Genomic DNA, 22,500 nt, shown 5'->3' with positions numbered 1-22,500 from the left:
TATTGGCTCTGTTAACTTTTCGTACACATTGTTTGTTTGGAACCCTGAATAAAATAATAAAATTAAATTAAATTAAATTAAATTTAAATGAAATTTAAATTAAGCTATTGGCTCTGTTAACTTTTTGTACACATTGTTTGTTTGGAATCCTGAATAAAATAATAAAATTAAATTAAATTAAATTCAATTCAATTCAATTTAAATGAAATTTAAATTAAGCTATTGGCTCTGTTAACTTTTCGTACACATTGTTTGTTTGGAACCCTGAATAAAATAATACAATTAAATAAAATAAAATTAAATTAAATGAAATTTAAATTAAGCTATTGGCTCTGTTAACTTTTCGTACACATTGTTTGTTTGGAACCCTGAATAAAATAATACAATTAAATAAAATAAAATAAAATTAAATTAAATTAAATTAAATTAAATTTAAATTAAGCTATTGGCTCTGTTAACTTTTCGTACACATTGTTTGTTTGGAACCCTGAATAAAATAATAAAATTCAATTAAATTAAATTAAATTCAATTCAATTCAATTCAATTTAAATGAAATTTAAATTAAGCTATTGGCTCTGTTAACTTTTCGTACACATTGTTTGTTTGGAACCCTGAATAAAATAATACAATTAAATAAAATAAAATAAAATTAAATTAAATTTAAATTAAGCTATTGGCTCTGTTAACTTTTCGTACACATTGTTTGTTTGGAACCCTGAATAAAATAATACAATTAAATAAAATAAAATTAAATTAAATGAAATTTAAATTAAGCTATTGGCTCTGTTAACTTTTCGTACACATTGTTTGTTTGGAACCCTGAATAAAATAATACAATTAAATAAAATAAAATTAAATTAAATGAAATTTAAATTAAGCTATTGGCTCTGTTAACTTTTCGTACACATTGTTTGTTTGGAACCCTGAATAAAATAATACAATTAAATAAAATAAAATAAAATTAAATTAAATTAAATTAAATTAAATTTAAATTAAGCTATTGGCTCTGTTAACTTTTCGTACACATTGTTTGTTTGGAACCCTGAATAAAATAATAAAATTCAATTCAATTCAATTCAATTCAATTCAATTCAATTTAAATGAAATTTAAATTAAGCTATTGGCTCTGTTAACTTTTCGTACACATTGTTTGTTTGGAACCCTGAATAAAATAATACAATTAAATAAAATAAAATAAAATTAAATTAAATTTAAATTAAGCTATTGGCTCTGTTAACTTTTCGTACACATTGTTTGTTTGGAACCCTGAATAAAATAATAAAATAAAATAAAATAAAATTAAATTAAATTAAATTAAATTAAATTAAATTAAATTAAATTAAATTTAAATTAAGCTATTGGCTCTGTTAACTTTTCGTACACATTGTTTGTTTGGAACCCTGAATAAAATAAAATAAAATAAATTAAATTAAATTAAATAATAAAATAAAAAAATAAAATAAAAGGAATATAAAATAAATAAAAAATAAAAATAACAATCTAATTATTTACTGTTTTGTCCTGTTTACCTGTAAAATGTCCAATGTTATTAACTGTATTACTATTTATGGATATAATCCTTAATAAAAAGATTTATTTAAGAATTCTTAAGTCAATGTGATGACGTACATCTGCTCACTATGTCAGCACTCACCAAACACCACTAATAAGGCAAGCATCACTATTATTATATCTCATACAGTTAAGGATTAAACAAAATTATATTGTACTTTTGACAAATTAAAAATACATCATGATATTTAACAAAAGGCATAACAAAAGACTAAAAAAACAGGCGATTTCCAGCTAAACACAAGCAAACAAAACCATTGGCAATGTAACAAAGAGCAGAGCTAATGTCTCTGTTAACATTTCACACACATTGTTTGTTTGGAACCAAGATACTTTGATAAAATAAAATTAAATTAAAAACATGGTATAATTATTTACTGTTTTATCTTATCTTAAAGATAGATTTACTTAAGAATTCTTAAGCAAACGTGATTGCGTACACCTGCTCACTTGGTCAATGCTTACCAAACACCACTAATAAGGCAAGCATAATTTTTTTTTGTTTGTTTATATGGTTAATGATTTTGTGTCCATTTGGAGAATTCTCATCATGGGGTTGGAGATATCGACAGCCTTTTCAGTGTCCACATGCTCTTACGGTTAATAGAGGGCACCTCTCGTCATCATTAACGCGAATCAGAAAGAGACGTCGACATTTTCGTTGATCGATAACAATGAATCGGGGGATACGGCATGTGATATTGATCTGATGACATTCCTCTGAGCTGAGCGCACGCTGTAATCTTACCTACACACAAAGAGAGCTAATCTCAAAGCTAACTCTCACTCATGTTAATGGAGAGATGCTCAGACGGGCCTAATGGAGCCAAAGACTCTCGGATTAATCTTCAAGTGTGTCTAAAAGCTTTTCTTCTGATGTTTGGTCTCTCAGGTGGCCATCAAACAGATGAACCTACAGCAGCAGCCCAAGAAAGAGCTGATCATCAACGAGATCTTAGTCATGAGGGAAAACAAGAACCCCAACATCGTCAATTACCTGGACAGGTGAAAATATATGTCCCTATATATTTTCTTCTCAGAGAATATATATATATAGGGATTCTGTTTATATATATATATATATATATATATATATATATATATATATATATATATATATATATATATATATATACAGTACAGTCCAAAAGTTTGGAACCACTAAGATTTTTAATGTTTTTAAAAGAAGTTTCAGTAAAGACACAGTAAAGACATTTATAATGTTACAAAAGATTAGATTTCAGATAAACACTGTTCTTTCGAACTTTCTATTCATCAAATAATCCTGAAAAAGATATTGTACACAAATATTTTGTACAATTGTACACATTAAATGTTTCTTGAGCAGCAGATCAACATATTAGAATGATTTCTGAAGGATCATGTGACACTGAAGACTGGAGTAATGATGCTGAAAATTCAGCTTTGCATCACAGGAATAAATTACTTTGTCAAATATATTCAAATAGTACACAGTTATTTTAAATTGTAATAATATTTCACAATATTACTGTTTTTTACTGTATTTTTAATTAAATAAATGTAGCCTTGGTGAGCAGACGAAACTTCTTTTAAAAACATTAAAAATCTTAGTGGTTCCAAACTTTTGGACTGTACTGTGTGTGTATATATATATATATATATATATATATATATATATATATATATATATATATACACACATATATATATATATATATATATATATATATATATATACACACATATATATACATACAGCTTTTTTGTTGTATTTTTCGTGTGGTTTTAGAGTTTTAGGTTACATTTTTCTGTTTATTTTTCTTTCTGCTTTTTGTTACAGCACAAACTTAATTTTTTTTTAGATTATGCTAAAGTCTTATTATCTAAAAAAAACCAAAGCTAATCCAAAGCTTGTCTCAGTTTTCATGGTGAATTGCTTCATGTCTGCACTAATAAAAGCAGAAGCGTCCAATAATTCTGTTGTCACGGCGATGCTGCTGCATCACTCAGCAATGTGGCGTCTGTTGACGATGCTGTCTTGTTGCCATAGTTACCTGGTGGGGGATGAGCTCTGGGTAGTGATGGAGTATCTGGCAGGAGGTTCCCTGACGGACGTGGTGACAGAAACGTGTATGGATGAAGCACAGATCGCAGCTGTCTGTCGGGAAGTGAGTGTGAAATTATTCAACTTGCCATGATTTTTTTTTTTTTTTTTTTTTTTTTTGTCGTCTCCAAAACATATCAAGTTGCCTTGCTCTCTTAAGTGTTATGGAACCTCATAAGTGACTGATTTGGAACACTGTATAGGCAGCAACTCACAAATAGCAAATAAACCTACAGAGAATCAGTTCATTCCAATTAGGGTTGCAAATTTCTGGAAACTTTCCACAGGATCATAACCTGGGGAATTTTGGAATTTTGGGAACTTAACAGGAATTTATGGGATTTAATTGGAAATTTTTGAAAATTTATAGAAATTTCTAATAAATTTTAAAATGTACCATATATAAACATAAATATAAACATTTTGTTTGGTCATAATAACAGTCATGAAATAACATAGATATTTCTCTTTTGCATCCAATTAATTCTAATTTAGTAAATATGTAAAATAAATATATTTTTATTGCACCAATTGTTATGTGTGTTATTTATTTCAGTGTCACATGATCCTCCAGAAATCATTCTAATATGCTGTGATATGATTTGCTGCTCAAGTATCAATGTTGGAAACAGTTGTGCTACTTAATATTTTTTTGGAACCTGTGATACTTTTTTCAGGATTCATTGATTAATAAAAAGTAAAAAAACAAAAAAAAAAAAAAAAGAATTTATTTAACATAGAAATCTTTTCTAATAATATATGTCTTAATTATCACTTCTTATCAATTTCACACATCCTTGCTGAAAAATTTCTTTAAAAAAAAATTTGAACAGTAGTGTATATTGTTACAAAAGATTTCTATTTGAAATAAATGCTGTTCTTTGACTTTTTAAAAAAGAATCCTGAAAAAAGTATCACAGGTTATAAAAATTATTAAGCAGCACAACTGTTTCCAACATTGATAATTGAGTATCAAATTAGCATATTAGAATGATTTCTGAAGGATCATGTGACACTGAAACTGGAGTAATCATGAGGAAAGTAATATAATAAAATATAATATAATATAATATAATATATTTTTCTGTATTTTTGATCAAATGTGCATGTTATGGAGGAATGAACATCAATATTCCTGCAGTAAGCATTGTGCTGTGTGAATATGTTTGAGGAATGTGCTGGGTGAAAATTCAACAGAAATTGCATTAAATCTGGTTGTTTTAACCAAGATTATGCTGCAAGATTTTGCAACCCTAATTCCAATAGAGTTTAATGTTAGCTAAGCTAACAACAACATATTTTAATAATCATAAACATAGACAGCACACACAAATATTGAGTGAAGTAGAACTTTTTTTTAATTCTCATTTTCTGAAATATATACTCAACATAAACACATACTCAACTAAATTTAGTATATAATGAATACAACTGTATTTATAATCAACATTTCTCTTGATGTCTGCCATCTTAGGGGGGTTGATTTCTCCACTGAACCAGTGTTATTGTTACCTAAAATATTAAAAATCATTTTGGTAATTTATATAAAGCTGAAATAAAATACATATATATTAGATTTATAGATAAACTTAAAGAGTTAGTTCACCTAAAAATCATCCTATAATTTCCTCACCCTCAAGCCACCCTAGGTGTATATGACTTTCTTCTTTCAGTTAAACACAGTCATTAAATATATTAAAAATATCTGGCTCTTCCAAGCTTTACAATGGAATGAATAGTAACTTTGATTTTGAAACCCAAAAAAGCAAATCCATCCATCATAAAAGATATCCACATGGCTCCAGGTTTAATAAAGGCCTTCTGAAGCAAAGCGATGTGTTTTTGTAAGAAAAATATCCATATTTATAACTTTATTAATATTAATATAGTATAATATAATATTAATTTTACATTTATAAGGCCCGGTTTCACAGACAGGGCTTAGATGAAGCCCAAAAAAACATTACTGGTGTGCATCTTGAGACAAAACAATGGCACTGACATATTTTAAGATCGCTCAAACATGCATTTTAGTCCAGGACTAGGCCTAAGCCTTGTCTGTGAAACCGGGGGTAAAATTATTAAAACTAAAATATATAAAAGAAAGATTAATATAAATATTTTTAAAAATGATAAAAAATAACAGCAAATTCAAAATATTAATAAATCTATAATACTATATAAATGATACTAAAATAACACTGCTCTGAGCTTGTTTGCAATGCATGCTGTCTAGCTAGGCAGATCACTAGTTTTTGGGACACTTTGGAAGATTGTCACATGAACCCTGTGAAAGTTTTAATTTGCTAACTGGGTTGTTTTTATCCATGCAGTGTCTACAAGCCCTTGAGTTTCTTCACTCGAATCAGGTTATTCACAGAGACATCAAGAGTGACAACATTCTCTTGGGCATGGACGGCTCTGTCAAACTCAGTGAGTGCACAACTGATCTATAACTATTTGTCATAATTTGTGTTTCAGTTTTTCTTCCTAAAACATTTAGGGCTGTTCTGGGATGTAAATTGTATGTATATATTAGTGCAAAGGTAGGCAAGTTCGGTGCTAGAAAGCCGGTGTCCTGTAGAGTTTAGCTCCAACCCTGAAAAAATAAAAACTATAGCCTTAGTAATCCTGAAGGTTATTGTTCAGGTGTGTTTGATAAAGGTTGGAGCTAAACTCTGCAGGACAGCAGCTCGAACTTGCCTACCCCTGTATTAGTGACATGTGGACCTAAAATTTGTGCACAGGCTTCTCTTTTGACCAATAGAGGGAGCAAGAATCCAGATTATGACCATGCTTCACTATTCCTGCTGTATATTTGATATCACATGACAGTATCACACACCAGCTGGTCTAAACATCTGTCTGTCTGTGTCTCTCAGCCGATTTCGGCTTCTGCGCTCAGATCACTCCTGAACAAAGCAAACGAAGCACAATGGTGGGGACGCCCTACTGGATGGCACCGGAGGTGGTGACCCGCAAGGCCTACGGACCCAAAGTGGACATCTGGTCTCTGGGCATCATGGCTATAGAAATGATAGAGGGCGAACCACCATACCTCAACGAAAACCCTCTGAGGGTAAGATTAAAGACATCTAAACCTAACTCAGTAAAATGTGCATCTTATCACTATAGATGAGTTTCAGAAGTTCTTGACAATTCTGCTGGAACACGTTAGACACAATATATATAATACATACACATATATATTTGGTCCTGACTGATTAACATAATCATTAACTGTGGTATTTACATGGAGGTTCTGCAGAGAATAGCATGGTTCATAATATAGTAATCGTTCAGGGCCATAACCCATAATCTTTGGACATGGTATTTCCAACAACTACAGCATTACCATGGCACGATATGGTTTAAAGGTTATACCATGGTGATACTGCAGTATTTTACAATAAGCCTACATGAAAAAGAAATTGTTACATAGGTTTGAAGACACACAATGACAAAAAAAAAGTTTAAATAGATGCAATTGAAAAACTTATTTTGTTCAATACTAATAAAGATGCAAAATAAACTTTTTGAACAATTTTTACTGCCTTTTAAAGAGTGGAACAAAACACTATCTAAATGTAATATTTTAATAACAACTGTTCCTCATTTGAATTGAGTGTTTAATGAAATTTAGCGATTTACTAACTAACTAGATAAGAAAGAAAGAAAGAAAGAAAGAAAGAAAGAAAGAAAGAAAGAAAGAAAGAAAGAAAGGAATGTGAAGCTGTTGCATAAGACCAGCTGCACAAATGGACCTAATGCTGTTGACTTGTGATGAGATCCACCCTTTGTTTCAAACCTTTGAATTATTTCCTCGTGCAGCAGAGTGACATCAGATGCTTTCCTGTCAACAGCACCAGATGGAATTATTTTTATTGATTTATAATTTGTGGGTGGACAGAATTGATTTCAACTTTCAAGGCTTTTATCTTAAAGGGTTAGTTCACCCATAAATGAAAACTCCTCACTCTCATGTCGTTCCAAAACCATAAGTCTTTTTATCATCTTTGGAACACAAATCAAGGTCTTTGTGATGAAATCTGGGAACTTTCTGTCCCTCCATAGACAGCGACATAACTGACACTTCAAAAAGTTCATAAAGAGATCATAAAACTAATGAAGAGCGGTTTAGTCCAAAATCTCTGAAGAGACTCGATCGCTTTATATGACAAACAGGCTTTTACTCGCATATAAACCTTGATCAGCAAACATAAACAGAAGCTCAACCGAAACTGCTTGACGTGGGAGAACAAACCTCTTCCGGAAGCTCAAAGGTGCTGTGTAACACACGAGAATGAACCTCATTGGTTCTCGCACGCGTCAAGCAAACATGCTTGAGCTTCCGTTTACCACAACTGATGTGTGAGGTGATGAATGTTTATATGTGAATAAAAGCCTAAATTCAATCTGTTCATCATATAAAGCGATCGAGTCTCTTCAGAAAATTTGGACTAAACCGCTCAATTCATATGGATTAGTTTTTACGACTTCTTTATGAACTTTTTGAAGCATCAAAGTTTCAGTTGCGTAGGCTGTCTATAGAAGGACAGAAAGCTATCAGATTTCATCAAAAAGATCTTAACTTGTGCTCCGAAGATGAATGAAGGTCTTATGGTTGTGGAACGACATGAGGGTGAGCAATTAATGAATTTTCATTTTTGGGTGAACTAACCCTTTAAATGCTGTTGCAAACAAAAATATAGTAATGAGAAGTAGTTGAGAATTTGAGGCAAATATATGGCAACAATATTGGCAAATATTTGGCTATTTGTAGATTCTTAGAAACTTCTGGATGGTTATTCCTTAAGTTTTGAATAAACAAGAACATTTTAAATAGCCTTTTAAATGAAAGCAACTAGTGCTGTAGTTAATGTTCATGATTTTTGTGTGACCTTTAACCCCTTGTGTTGTCCAGGCTCTGTACCTCATTGCCACCAATGGAACTCCAGAGCTACAGAACCCAGAGAAACTCTCCTCTGTGTTTCGTGACTTCTTAAACCGCTGTCTGGAAATGGACGTGGAGAAGAGGGGCTCTGCCAAGGAGCTCTTACAGGTGTGTGTGTGTGTGTGTGTGTGTGTGTGTGTGTGTGTGTGTGTGTGTGTGTGTGTGTGTGTGTGTGTGTGTGTGTGTGTGTGTGTGTGTTTTTCAATGTTTTCTTCCTGAATTATTTATGGATTGTCAGTGCTATAAAATCAAAGTTACCTTCCAGTATCAATGTTTAATGCTTTTATGCCATCATTCAATGATTTATAAATTATAGATCAGTGAATAGTGGCTTAAAATGCAGCTGTAGAAAATTCTAGAAATAAGAGGAAATAATCAATTATCAGTACATTAATTAAATAATAAGTGGAAAAAAAAAATCACTTTTCATGGCTATCAAATAAAGACTTGATTAGCAAATGGATTAAGAAATGCAAATGACATTTGTTTTAGATTTAAAAATGCATTTCAAAAAATTAATTTTTTTTATTCAGATTAATATTATATTTGTCAAATAGTAGTCCTACATACATTACATAAAGCTAGTGAGCCGCCTACCTAGACAGCATTTTTGACCCAATTTAATGTGTAGCAATAACTTCTATAACATTTAAAGGTGCCCTGGATTCAAAAATTGAATTTACCTTGGCATAGTTAAATAACAAGAGTTCAGTACATGGAAATGACATACAGCGAGTCTCAAACTCCATTGTTTCCTCCTTCTTATATAAATCTCATTTGTTTAAAAGACCTCCGAAGAACAGGCGAATCTCAACATAACACCGACTGTTACGTAACAGTCGGGGTGTACGCCCCCAATATTTGCATATGTCAGCCCATGTTCCCAACATTATGAAAGGCATTAGACAAGGGCAGAACGTCTGGATGTGCACAGCTGAATCATCAGACTAGGTAAGCAAGCAAGGGCAATAGCAAAAAATGGCAGATGGAGCGATAATAACTGACATGATTCATGATAACATGATATTTTTAGTGATATTTGTAAATTGTCTTTCTAAATGTTTCGTTAGCATGTTGCTAATGTACTGTTAAATGTGGTTAAAGTTACCATAATTTCTTACTGTATTCACGGAGACAAGAGCCGTTGCTATTTTCATTTTTAAACACTTGCAGTCTGTATAATTCATAAACACAACTTCATTCTTTATAAATCTCTCCAACAGTGTAGCATTAGCCGTTAGCCAGGGAGCATAGCCTCAAACTCATTCAGAATCAATGTAAACATCAAAATAAACACTGTACTTACGCGATTAGACCTGCTGCATGACGGACACTTTGTAAAGATCCATTTTGAGGGTTATATTAGCTGTTTGAACTTTTTTTTATGTTGTTTAAGGCAAGCGTGAGCTCTTGGGGTGTGGAGCACAAGATTTAAAGGGCCACACACCCTGAATCGGCTCATTTCTAATTATGCCCCAAAATAGGCAGTTAAAAAAATGAATTAAAAAAAATCTATGGGGTATTTTGAGCTGACACTTCACGGACACATTCAGGGGACACCTTAGACTTATATTACATCTTTTTTTTTTTAAAGTTCTAGGGCACCTTTAAAAGAATTAAAAAGCTGCTGTTATGTAGTGTGTATATTCTCTTGACTTATATTAGATTTTCTGGTAATGTTTTATAGTATCATTCAGTCCTGTCTCCATAATAGCATCTCTCTCCCTCCTGCTCTTATGTCACTCCCACACGCACATCTGATTTAGAAAACTCAGTCTGTTGTTTGGAATAAGTGCTGCCAGAACTTTCTAGAAAAGCCCCAGAAGATGAAAGTATGAGAGCATCAGTAGTGAGGTTGTGTAACACATTATATGACTCAATTGTGTATTAAATAAGGCGGATGGAGAAACTTGTGTAAATAATGTGAAAAGCTGCTGGAAATCTCAGTCATTAGAGTGAGCAGGAGCAGAAAATAGAAAGGATTTTTAACAAAAACAACTGAAATCCACAGTTCACTCTCTAGCTGACTAAACTACAGGTTTAAAAAGTTTATTTCAGATTTCTGAAGAGCAGTTTTGCGAAAATGAGGCCACTTGGGTAAAATGTCCATGAGTGTCCATTGAAAAACAAAAAAAACAGTACTTTTGGTCCACAAAAGCATTAAATCCATGAAATATTGATATATTATTTATTGTTTGCATCATATTTCTTCAAGAAATTATGCAACCTGAGCAGTGTATATGTTGTAAAAATGTATATGATCATATATATTTCACAAACAAATGAGCCCACGTCCAAAGTATAATTTAGTATAAGTATAACCAAGCAGTGCTGTCAGAGTTTTATATCCTCCCACCATTATCATTGTAGTAAATCTCACGAACAAATATTTAGCCAATGCCACGATCCAACAACGTGTGTTATGTTTATCTTCCGCATGCGAGCACATCTGTCTCGAGTTTCGACCATTAACGCTGCCATATTATTTTATAATTGTATAAAATAATCCAGAAAAAAGCACAAACATGGCAGAGATGCCAATTCAGCGGCTGGAATTAGCCATACCTGGTAAAGTGACGGCTCACAGGCTATTGACCTGTCAGGCTGTCACTCAAATGACCACACCCTTAATTATGCAGAACTTCAAGGCTTAATATAATTTAAACTGATGAGTTACCAGCTGTAAACGTTTTTTTTCTGCTGTAAAGTTGGGCATTTCAACATGAGGGTCAGTGAGATTCTGCTCTCTTTTGGAGCCTGTCCCTAGCGGCCAGTAGATGAATTGCAGTTTAAGTCACTTCCGTATTGACTTCAAGAGAAACTGGGGTAGGTTGCCACGGTTGCCACTTGGTCCCCTCCTCCACGTCAAGTCGCCATTATGCGCCGTCATGTTTCTACAGTAACCCTAAACGGACAAAGTCTGCTCTACGGATAACATTTTGTCACTATGTGCGTTGGTGTTTTTAGAGGCAGCTTGCATTGTCACTACGTTGAATACGCACGAAGTAGCAGTAATAGTAGTCGTCGTCTGGTTTATTAGAAGCAGAGACTGTTCTTTGTTAGAAATAAGAAGAAACTTCATTGCTTCACTAGCTAATGTACTCTCTGCTGTCTCAGACGACAACATCTTTGTCTTGTCGTCTAGATGGGGTGTGCGCCGTTAGTTGCAGTTCACAAACTCACCGCTAGGTGTCGCTAAAATTTACACAATGCAATAATTCAAGAATTCAATTCCAATAATACATAAATACAAATGATACAATACAATAAATAATAGGTTAGAACAGGTTTAAATCCCTTAAAATATTTGTCAATATGCATTAATGTTCAAAAGTTTCGGGTCATTAAGATATATATATATATATATATATATATATATATATATATATATATATATATATATATATATATATATATTTCATTATATAATATTTATTTCAAATAAATGCTGTTCATTTTTTTAACTTTCTATTAATAAAGGAATCTAAAAATGCGTGTTTCCACAAAAATATGAAGCAGCACAACTGATTTCAACATTGATGATAAGAAGTGTTTCTTGAGCAGCAAATCATCATATTAGAATGATTTCTGAAGGATCATGTGACACTGAAATCTGGAGTAATGATGCTGAAATATAACAATAAACATTTTAAAATATACTGAAATAGAAAACAGTTATTTTAAATTTTCATATTTTTCACAATATTACTGTATGTTTGATCAAATAAATGCAGCCTTAATGAGTGTAATAAGAGACTTCTCTGTCTTCTCCCTGCAGCACCAGTTCCTGAAAGTGGCCAAGCCTTTGTCCAGCCTCACGCCGCTGATCATAGCGGCGAAGGAGGCAGCAAAGAACAACCGCTAGCCCCCCTGGGACGACCCCCGGCCCCACCTGTCCTCAGCCCCGACCCCCAGAACGTCCCGTCAGCCTTCTCTCTCTCTCGCTCTGGTCAGGAGCTCTCATGCCGAGGGTTCATCGTCCCTCGTCCTCTAGTGCTGCTGTTAAAGGATCCGAGGGGTGTCTGCGGTCCCTGAAAAGGCTCTGAATGATGTCATCACTGAAAATAAAGGGTCACGGTGCGTCAGGCCCAAAGCATTACGGGGGATTTGCCCCTGTGTTTCACCGGCTGACTTTCTCTGGGTCTCACTGTCAGTTTTTCTGTTTGATTTTGTGTTTAATGCCTGTCAGATCATGAAAACATGATTCATGTTTTCATGCACGTTATTTGTTTGTTCATTTTACAATGTTTTTTAAAGTGTTTGTGTATGTGTGAGAGAGTGCGTTTGTCGGCTCATAGATCGCAACGTGATGCGTGGCACGATTGTACTGCCATCTCATCGACAGAAAGATCTCGTCCGATACACGTTTTTGATATTGAAACTCGATGATCTGTAACAGACTATTGATTAAGGTACTATGAAGGATGCCTGTGCATGAAGAGACTGCCTTTCAGATGATGAAACGACTACCTGAGGTCCGTTCTGTCCCATAAACCCTCCACATGTCGGAAATTAAACAAAACCTCACTGCATTCTGTGCGTTAAGAGGGTTTGTGTTGCCACAAACATTAATGAAATTGAAATTTTCTGATGTTGCGTTCATGTACCCTTTGGCCTTAAATGAAAAGTACAACGTTACGAAGATGGCACAACCCACAAAGATGCAATCTGTTGCCATTTCAGTGGACTGATGGGGTTTGTTTAAAAGAAAATCTTTCCTGTAAGCAATCAGTGTCTCTGCGAGCCATAAACTGTTTATAAGGCCTTTTGATTAATCGAAATTCTTAATGAAATGGGACGAATAAACTTCAGAATTAAACAGTGTCCTGGTGATTTTTTTTTTTTTTTTTTTGCTGCCTGTTCAGAATGGCACACTGCATGTGCTGTATCCCATAATGCACTGCTCTCGACCGTAAATCATGTTAGTAACTTTTTTAATCTTTTGTTTGACTCATTTAGTATATAAATTCCAAAAGTTAAAACATAAGAGAGAAAAAAAAAAACCTCTCTTTCTGAGATAATTAGACTTTACTCTGAATATGAGGGTTTTTTTATATTCTAGGTAAAAGTTTTTACAATAATTATTTTATTATTATTATTTTTTAAAAGCATTTTTACACAAAAATTGATTAAAAAGAAAGAAAGAAAAATATCCAAAGGATAAATAAATAGAGAACCATATTCCTCACATTTTATAATTGGATGTTAGTCTGTACAGAAGGATTTCCTTTAAAATATATAAAACATCATAGGTAACAGTTAAAACATTTGTACACAAATTGATTAAAAAAACATAACATTTATTTCATATGTGATAAATGGTTTGTACTCTGGACATAATTTCTTTTTTTTTATCTAATTATATGTAGTATACAATACAGTGCATAGTTTTCCACTCATGATTTACTTGAAACTGAGTGGCTTTGAGTATGTTTCTGTACTCTGCTTCTTATTCACAAAGATGTGTTTAACCCATAAAAAGTATAGGGTCAAATAGGTTTTAACTTCATATTTTCATTTCAGCGCACTTTCAGGATTACTGCACTTCCGTTACTCACTTCTGAGATGATTAGCTCGAAAAACCCCAGAGACCGCACTCACTGTTATAAAACACTGCAAAACAACCATTGTGAAATGGTTATAGTGTCTGAACAAAATGTTCTTTCCACTAATGACTATTTGTGAGTTGTTTACCCAGAAATTGTCATTTCCTCATTCTCATGTTGTTCCAAACCCATATTTTCTTCCGTCAAACCCAAAAAGAGATTTTTCTATGCAACAATGGTGATTTACACTGTGAAAGGCACATGACATGAACAACCTGAACTACTTTTGTTATGCATGTACTTGATGCTTTTTGTCTTATTTAAAGCCTGACAATATGGTTGTAAGTTTGGAACAACGTAAATGATGACCTTTTTAACAATCCCTTCAATATATGCATTTTAGTTGTATTTGATTTGAGGCATTAAGTCTTAACAAAAACATCATCTCTGTCTAGAATTACACTTTACATTATCACCTGAGAAAAGCCCTTTATAGGAGAATTTTCTTTTTATAGCCTCTCTGAGAGGGAATATTTGTGAATTGTTATGCAATTAAATGGCATTCAATAATCCTGATCTGAAAAAACAACAACATAAAACGCACCACATGCTAATCTCTGACCTCCCCCAACAATCAATGAGAAGATTTGTCTATTTTTAAAAAGCAATCTGATTATTAATGTTCTTAGCTGTCTAAGCTGCTTTCTTGGGGCTGAGAAATGGACTTTGGGATGTGGACTGGGCCAGTCTGGGGTGCGTTTTTCCAAAAGCATCGTTAGTCAACTATGGTCGTAAATCCCATTGAACTTTATTAGTAATGACGGAACTTGCGACCATAGTTCGCTTTGGGAAACGCAACCCTGAATGGCTAATTCATGGTTATGCAACGCAGCAGATTGGTTGCTTGTTTGGCATAATTACTTTTTGGGTTATTTTTCAGTTTTTAACAGAAATAACTGTAAACCGGCCCTAATGTGTAAGCAAAGCATAAGCAGCACAATTTTTTCCGGTGGCCATGTTAAGAGGAAGAGCAGAAGCGGTAGTGCCGTCGTCATTGTTTCGGTGCCGGGTATATTTTTGTTGTGCTGCTCATGCTGAATTAAAGCCACAAAATACACCCGAGTTAGCACGAAAAATAACAAAGTTCACCATAAAATCATGCAAGTGAGGTGTTCTGTGTTTCACAGTGACTATATGACTTTCGGTACTGTGGAAAAAATAGCCTAGAGTTTTTCACCCAAATCTCAAAAGCCTGTTTAAATGATTAAAACTAGAGTTATATCTTAAAGGGTTAGTTCACCCAAAAATGAAAATTATGTAATTAATTACTCACCCTCATTTTGTTCCACACCTGTAAAGACCGTTCATCTTCAGAACACAAATTAAAATATTTTTGATAAAATCCGATGACTCAGTAAGGCCTAGACCTGCATCTCCAGCAATGACACTCCCTTTTTCAATGCCCAGAAAGCTACTAAAAACAAATTTAAAGGTGCCCTAGATTCAAAATTTTAATTTACCAATAACAAGAGTTCAGTACATGGAAAAGACATACACTGAGTTTCAAACTCCATTGCTTTCTCTTTCTTATGTAAATCTCATTTGTTTAAAAGACTTCCGGAAAACACGCGGATCTCAACATAACACCGACTGTTACGTAACAGTCGGGGTGTACGCCCCATATTTGCATATGCCAGCCCATGTTCCCAACATTATGAAAGGCATTAGACAAGGGCAGCCAGTAACGTCTGGATCTGCACAGGTGAATCAACAGACTAGGTAAGCAAGCAAGAACAACAGCGAAAATGGCAGATGGAGCAATAATAACTGACATGATCCATGATAGCATGATATTTTTAGTGATATTTGTAAATTGTCTATCTAAATGTTTCGTTTTTAAACACTTGCAGTCTGTATAATTCATAAACACATCTTCTTTCTTTATAAATCTCTCCAACAGTGTAGCATTAGCCGTTAGCCACAGAGTATATAGCCTCAAACTCATAGAGAATTGAATATAAACATCAAAATAAATACTTTACTCACATAATTCGAAGCATGCATACAGCATGCATGACGAACATCTTGTAAAGATCCATTTGAGGGTTATATTAGCTGTATGAACTTTGTAAATGTGCTGTAATATAATCGAGAGCTCGTGTGGCAGGGAGCACGGAATTAAAGGGGCGGCGCGCTGAAAAAATCAGTGCATAGTTAATGATGCCCCAAAATAGGCAGTTAAAAAAATTTATTTAAAAAAATCTATGGGGTATTTTGAGCTGAAACTTCACAGAAACATTCAGGGGACACCTTAGACTTTTATTACATCTTGTGAAAAAGCATTCTTGGGCACCTTTAAAACAGTACATGTGACTACAGTGGTTCAACATTAATATTATAAAGTGATGAGAATACTTTTTGTGCGCCAAAAATAACAAAATAGCGACTTTATTCCACAATATCTAGTGATGGGCGATTTCAAAACACTGCTTCGTGAAGCTTTGAAACTTTACAAATCTTTTGTTTCAAATCAGTGGCTCAGAGCGGCAAAATGACATGATTTCAGTAAACGAGGCTTCGTAACGTCATAAGTGTTTTGAAACTTCAATAGTTCATGTGACTTTGGCAGTTTGATTCACGCTCCGATTCACTGATTCGAAACAAAAGATTCGTAAAGCTTCGAATCTTTAAGATTAGTTTTATCATATATAAACCATATGCACTCTGCAGTCACTTTTTTAACTGCTTGTTAACGCAAATATCTAATCAACCAATCACATGGCAATAACTCAATATATTTAGGCGTATGGTCAAGATGATCTGCTGAAGTTCAAACTGAGCATCAGAATGGGGAAGAAAGGTGATTTAATTAAGTGCTTATTGGCACCAGATGGACTGGTCTGAGGACTGTATTTTAGAAACTGCTGATCTACTGGGATTTTCACGCACAACCATCTCCAATATTTATATGGTCTAAAAAAGAGATAAAATCCAGTGAACAGCAGTTTTGTGGGCCAAAATGCCTTGTTGATGCCAAAGGTCTGAGAATGACCAGACTGGATTGAGTTGATAGAAAGGCAACAGTAACTCAAATAACCACTCGTTACAACTGAGGTAATCAGAAGATCATCTCTGAACACACAACATGTTAAACCTTGAAGCAGATGAGCAACAGCAGCAGAAGACCACACCGGGTGCCACTCCTATCAGCTAAGAACAGGAAACTGAGGCTACAATTCGCACTGGATCACCAAAATTGGACAATAGAAGATTGAAAAAACACTGAGTTTCGATTTCTACTGCAACATTCAGATGGTAGGGTCAGAATTTGACGTAAACAACATGAAAGCATGGATCCATCAATCCTTGTATCAACTGCTCAGGCTGCTGCTGGTGGTAATGTAATGGTTTGGGGGATATTTTCTTGGTACACTCTTGGCCCCTTAGTACCAAATCAGCATTGTTTACATGCCACAGCTGAGTACTGCCCACATGGAAAAAACCTATATAAACATATATGTTTCAATATAGGTTTTGATATAGGTTTACATATATGTACACATAATATAGGAAAACGGCCAATTTTATATATGTCACATATATTAAAAACCTATATCAAACCTATATTGAAACATATATGTTTATATAGGTTTTTTCCATGTGGGACCAATTTCACGTGTTCGTGTAGCGGTGTGTTTTCTGCGTTGTGTCGTAATCAAAGACAGACTGCGAAAAATCTTGCCATCAGGTCCTCACTTTATTCTGTATAACACAAATGGCAATATATGAGGACTTGTGCAGCATACAAACAGCATGCGGCAGCAACGCACAACGCTGAGAAAGAGAGATATTAAAAGTAACTTAAGTAAAGAAAAATAATCAACGAAACATCTGAATGTACATCACAGAGGGGTTTTGGATTACAATCATACAAATATATCATGTGAATTCAGCTGTTACATGAAACATGGCCTTAATTGAATCACCGCAAAAACTTTGTGCGACCTACCGCTGTGATGTCTCATGCAGACTGGGAAGCAGCAAAGTGCGTCAACACCCCAAGTCAGCATGGCGGCAGGAAACCCCAAATATGGTCATGGCAAGTGGAATCACAAAATAATTGTCTAAATACATAACTGCTACATTCGCACATACATAAGTTCTTGCATAATTTTTTTCGTTAATTCTTAGTTTTTGCCTTGATAATAGAAAATATGAGCTAGGCATCATGTATGACAGTCAAAAATGAGATATGAGCTACAAAATGACCAGATCCTGCCATTAGCTATATAGAAGACATATCTTGTATGTATAGGGCATATATATGGATATGAAGAAGCAATACAGGAGACCTATATTTCCTGTATATGCACATATATGCACCTCAATTTTGCCTATATATGGCATATATACACATATATGCAGTATATATACGCATATATGCAGCATATATATAGCATATATGCAGTATATATGCGCATATATGCAGCATATATATTATCATATATGTGCATATATGCAGCGTATATGTACATATACACTGCATATAGATTTCATATATGCGCATATATCCACATATAGGTTCTTTCCATGTGGGTGATGCTGACCACAGTGTAATGTGCCATGTCACAAAGCTCAAATCATCTCAAACTGGTTTCCTGATCATGACAGTGAGTTCACTATACTCAAATGGCCTCCACAGTCACCAGATCTCATTCCACTAGATTTTGGGATGTGGTGGAACGGGAGATTTGCATCATGAATGTGCAGCTGACAAATCTGCAGCAACTAGTCTGTGTAATGCTATCATGTCAATATGGACCAAAATCTCAGAGGAGTTTCCAGCACTTTGCTGAATCTATGCCATGAAAAATTTAGAAAGCAAAAGGGGGTCCAACTCGGTACTAGCAAGGTGTACCTAATAAAGTAGCCAGTGAGTGTATGTACAGCATTTTATATGTATATAGACCTATAGTAGGCTATGTGTCTGCGCTGCTTCTGCTCTGCTTGCGTCCAGGCGTAATTGCGCTCCTCTGCAGCACTGCAGATCGTCTAGAGGGAATGAGGCTCTGCAAGGTTTTATATCATCTGTCAAGTAGAAACACAGCAGTGCCCCTCCTCATGTGCGTTTATGTAAAGGATTGACCGTAACTCCCCTTTGTCGGTTCTCTCTCCTTCCTCTCGGTGCAATAATTTCCGAGGTACTGCTGAGGTGGCATTTCATGTGTTGGAAATCTGCCAGTGCCACACTCAACGCTGGAAAGACAAAGGATTCCTGTGAATTACAAAGGACGCAGGGAAGGTGTGAGGAAATACCTTGAGTTCTGTTTGTGTTGGAATGTTTTCAGCTTTTAAACTATGATACAGTGTTACTAACGTGAGGGAAAAGGCCTGATCCTGATGCTAAGACAATACAATAATATTCTGTTGTATGTGTGTTGTTGGAACTCATTTGCATCAAATGTTTCTGACAAATGACAGGTAATTACTAAAATGATTCTGTCCATATTGACGAGGTAATGATAAATGAGGATGTAACATCTATATAGAATAAGTTCAGCAGTTTAATCAAAGTTCAAACTAAAGGGTTAGATCACCCAAAAATGAAAATTCTGTCATTCTCATATGCTGTTTATGTTGTAGTTACAGTGCAGCGCTTCCAGGTTCTACATCAGAACGCTGGTTCAGTATTAGCCGATGCTGTACACGTGAGCAGCACGACGCTGACGCAGGAGCCGGCCAATAATGACTCAGCGTTCTGACGTAAAACACGGAATCGCACAGAGGCTACAATGTAAACAGCATAGGAGAATGACAGGAAAGAGGAGAAATTGTTGGATAAAGTCGTTATTTTTGTTGTGTTTTTGTGCACAAAAAGTATTCTCGTCACTTCATAAAATTAAGGTTGAACCACTGCAGTCACATGGACTATTTTAACCTTACTGGGCCTTGAAAGTGGTGATTAAATTGTTAGTTCACCCAAAAATAAAAATGATGTCATTAATCACTCACCCTCATGTCGTTCCACACCTGTAAGACCTTAATTCGTCTTCATTTTTGATGAAATCTGAGAGGTATATGACTCGTCCATAGACAGCAATATAATCAACACTATCAAGGTCCAGAAAGATATCGATAAAACAGTCAGCGTCACTGCAGCGGTTCAACCTTCATTTTATGAAGCGACGAGAATACTTTCTGTGCGCAAAAACAAAACAAAAATAACGACTTTATTCAACAATCTCTTCTCTTCCCTGTCATTCACCTTGCGTAGTTGTCGCAGTAAGCATAGTGAGGGCTTCTGTGTTTACGTCAGAACGCCAGCTCAGGATTGGCCAAAGCCGGTCACCTGAGCAATACGACGCATGCGTGTGATGTTGACGCAGGAGCCGGCCAATAATAAGTCAGTGTTCTGACGTAGAACCTGGAAGCGCTGGACATTAACAATGTAAGAGAATGACACAGAAGAGAAGGTATTGTTGAATAAAGTTACATTTGTTTTGTTTTTGCGCACAAAAAGTATTCTTGTCGCTTCATAAAATTAAGGTTGAACCGCTGCAGTCACGTTGACTGTTTTAACGATGTCTTTAGTACCTTTCTGGACCTTGAAAGTGGTTATATTGTTGTCTATGGACGAGTCGGATTTCATCAAAAATATCTTAATTTGTGTTCCGAAGATGAATGAAGGTCTTACAGGTGTGAAACGACATGAGGGTGAGTAATTAATGACAGAAATTTAATTTTGGGGTGAACTAGCCCTTTAATTCAAAATCCAATAAAATGTGAGTGGTGTTCAATATGCAAGTAGTTTTTATGGTACCTATTTGGAACCGAAATGGCACCATAAATTAGCTCAAATGAGGCTAGAATCACTGTATTTTCGGGATGACGGGATGATGTGTTTATTTACAGAACACACAAACTTCTCATAAACCCACACAGTTTCCAGTGCAGAGGTGAACATTCGGGTTGTGTAAGCACTTAAAGTACTGGATGGAAATATACTGCATGTACTGTATATATTCCTTGAAATGAATAATGAAGAAGAGAAAGGCAAAAACTTTGTTGAGGTTTAAAATAACCAATGATAATTCATGCTTGCTTTCTGCATTAATCCCTGAAACATCTGGGATTTTGGAAGTTGAGCATTACAGTAGCTCTTTTTATGAAAAGATAATAATTTCTTTCTAACAGTCAATAAAAAGACTCAAGGCTTCTCATTTATTACTGATTAACACTGAGAAACTCAGTGCGAACAGGATGAAACTATTATACCAATTATATGATTGCAATATGTATTATAAGTCAATATATATAATAGAGTCCATCACGTACTAACAAAAACATAGGTACTTGTCTGTCAGAATGTGGAGGTAATTACAACCAAAATCTTTTTTTTTCTTGCCAGAGAGGCATTCTGCCCTATGAGAGCTGAATTACATAACAGTGATCGATACCCTTGAGCTCAGTTGAGTCCCTGCATCAGCAGCACTGCAGTCAGGCAGTCGCGACACTGCGGTAATGTGAACCCTTCAGCATGGACTCACAGCTCCACGCGTCAGTATAACGCTGCATGTGTCTTCACCCTTCAGAGGCAGCGTGTTGTGGTGCTGATGCTGAGCACATGCACAGATGCGCTCACTGCAGCAGAGACGGACACACTGCAACATCAGACTACACACGGCCACAAACAGGTGAGCCTTTCATGTGATTTTACTTCAAAACTGCTGGATAAAACTGTATATGAATGTTGCATGTTGTCTAGCGCTTTATATTACAGTGTCTATGTTGAACATATGCAGTGTTATTATAATTAATTGCAATAGGAACAGCTATGAATAGCTCTACAAAATAAATGATATGATATACTTTTGATCATAGGTGTTTATTAGTTTGCAGTCATTCAGGATAGTTTATCAGTGTTGTAATGAAATATGTTAATATGCAGTGATGGTCACACTTCAGTGTTATTTTTTTTTTAATGTGTTTATGTAGAGGTTGCCATTGTAATTCTGTATAATATGAATAGTGTAAAATAGTGTGACCACATTGTTTACATGAATTATGCAATGATTGTAAGTTTTGAATTTATAACTTATCATGGCAATATGCATGTTTATGAATGATTATGAGATTCAATGCGTAACAGTTTCTTATGCATTCAAGCTTGAGTTGTATAAGGGTACAGTATGAGTCAGGTTAAGGGCATCTTTCTTTCATCCAACTTTATTCTGTCTGTCGAACTCCATCCATCATGTTAGCAGCTGAGGAGCGTAGGAGTGTTTTCATAAAGGAGGAATACGCCAGTGCACTGTTCACTCTGCTTATTACTTCTCAAGGT

General features: G+C 34.7%; 2 protein-coding genes across 4 annotated transcripts in view; both read left to right on the top strand.

Moving 5' to 3' along the window:
• pak1 (p21 protein (Cdc42/Rac)-activated kinase 1) overlaps positions 1 to 13,432 on the top strand; it is a 66,710-nt gene extending 53,278 nt beyond the window's left edge. For all 3 annotated transcript variants that reach the window (XM_048168464.1, XM_048168463.1, XM_048168465.1), the window contains exons 10-15: positions 2,466 to 2,578; positions 3,606 to 3,723; positions 5,993 to 6,092; positions 6,542 to 6,738; positions 8,584 to 8,721; positions 12,392 to 13,432. In XM_048168464.1, the coding sequence (XP_048024421.1) occupies positions 2,466 to 2,578; positions 3,606 to 3,723; positions 5,993 to 6,092; positions 6,542 to 6,738; positions 8,584 to 8,721; positions 12,392 to 12,478 (753 nt within the window). In that variant the 3' untranslated portion in view covers positions 12,479 to 13,432. The remainder of the gene's footprint in view (positions 1 to 2,465; positions 2,579 to 3,605; positions 3,724 to 5,992; positions 6,093 to 6,541; positions 6,739 to 8,583; positions 8,722 to 12,391) is intronic.
• Positions 13,433 to 21,613: 8,181 nt separating this feature from the next.
• gdpd4a (glycerophosphodiester phosphodiesterase domain containing 4a) overlaps positions 21,614 to 22,500 on the top strand; it is a 42,421-nt gene continuing 41,534 nt past the window's right edge. Inside the window, exon 1 of the mRNA XM_048168979.1 lies at positions 21,614 to 21,853. The gene's annotated coding sequence lies outside the window, so the exon portion shown is untranslated. The remainder of the gene's footprint in view (positions 21,854 to 22,500) is intronic.

Source organism: Megalobrama amblycephala, linkage group LG19 (genome assembly GCF_018812025.1).
Source record: "Megalobrama amblycephala isolate DHTTF-2021 linkage group LG19, ASM1881202v1, whole genome shotgun sequence".
NCBI classification, from domain to species: domain Eukaryota; kingdom Metazoa; phylum Chordata; class Actinopteri; order Cypriniformes; family Xenocyprididae; genus Megalobrama; species Megalobrama amblycephala.
The sequence above is the reverse complement of the archived record's forward strand: the minus strand, read 5'-3'. Positions and strand labels throughout refer to the sequence as shown.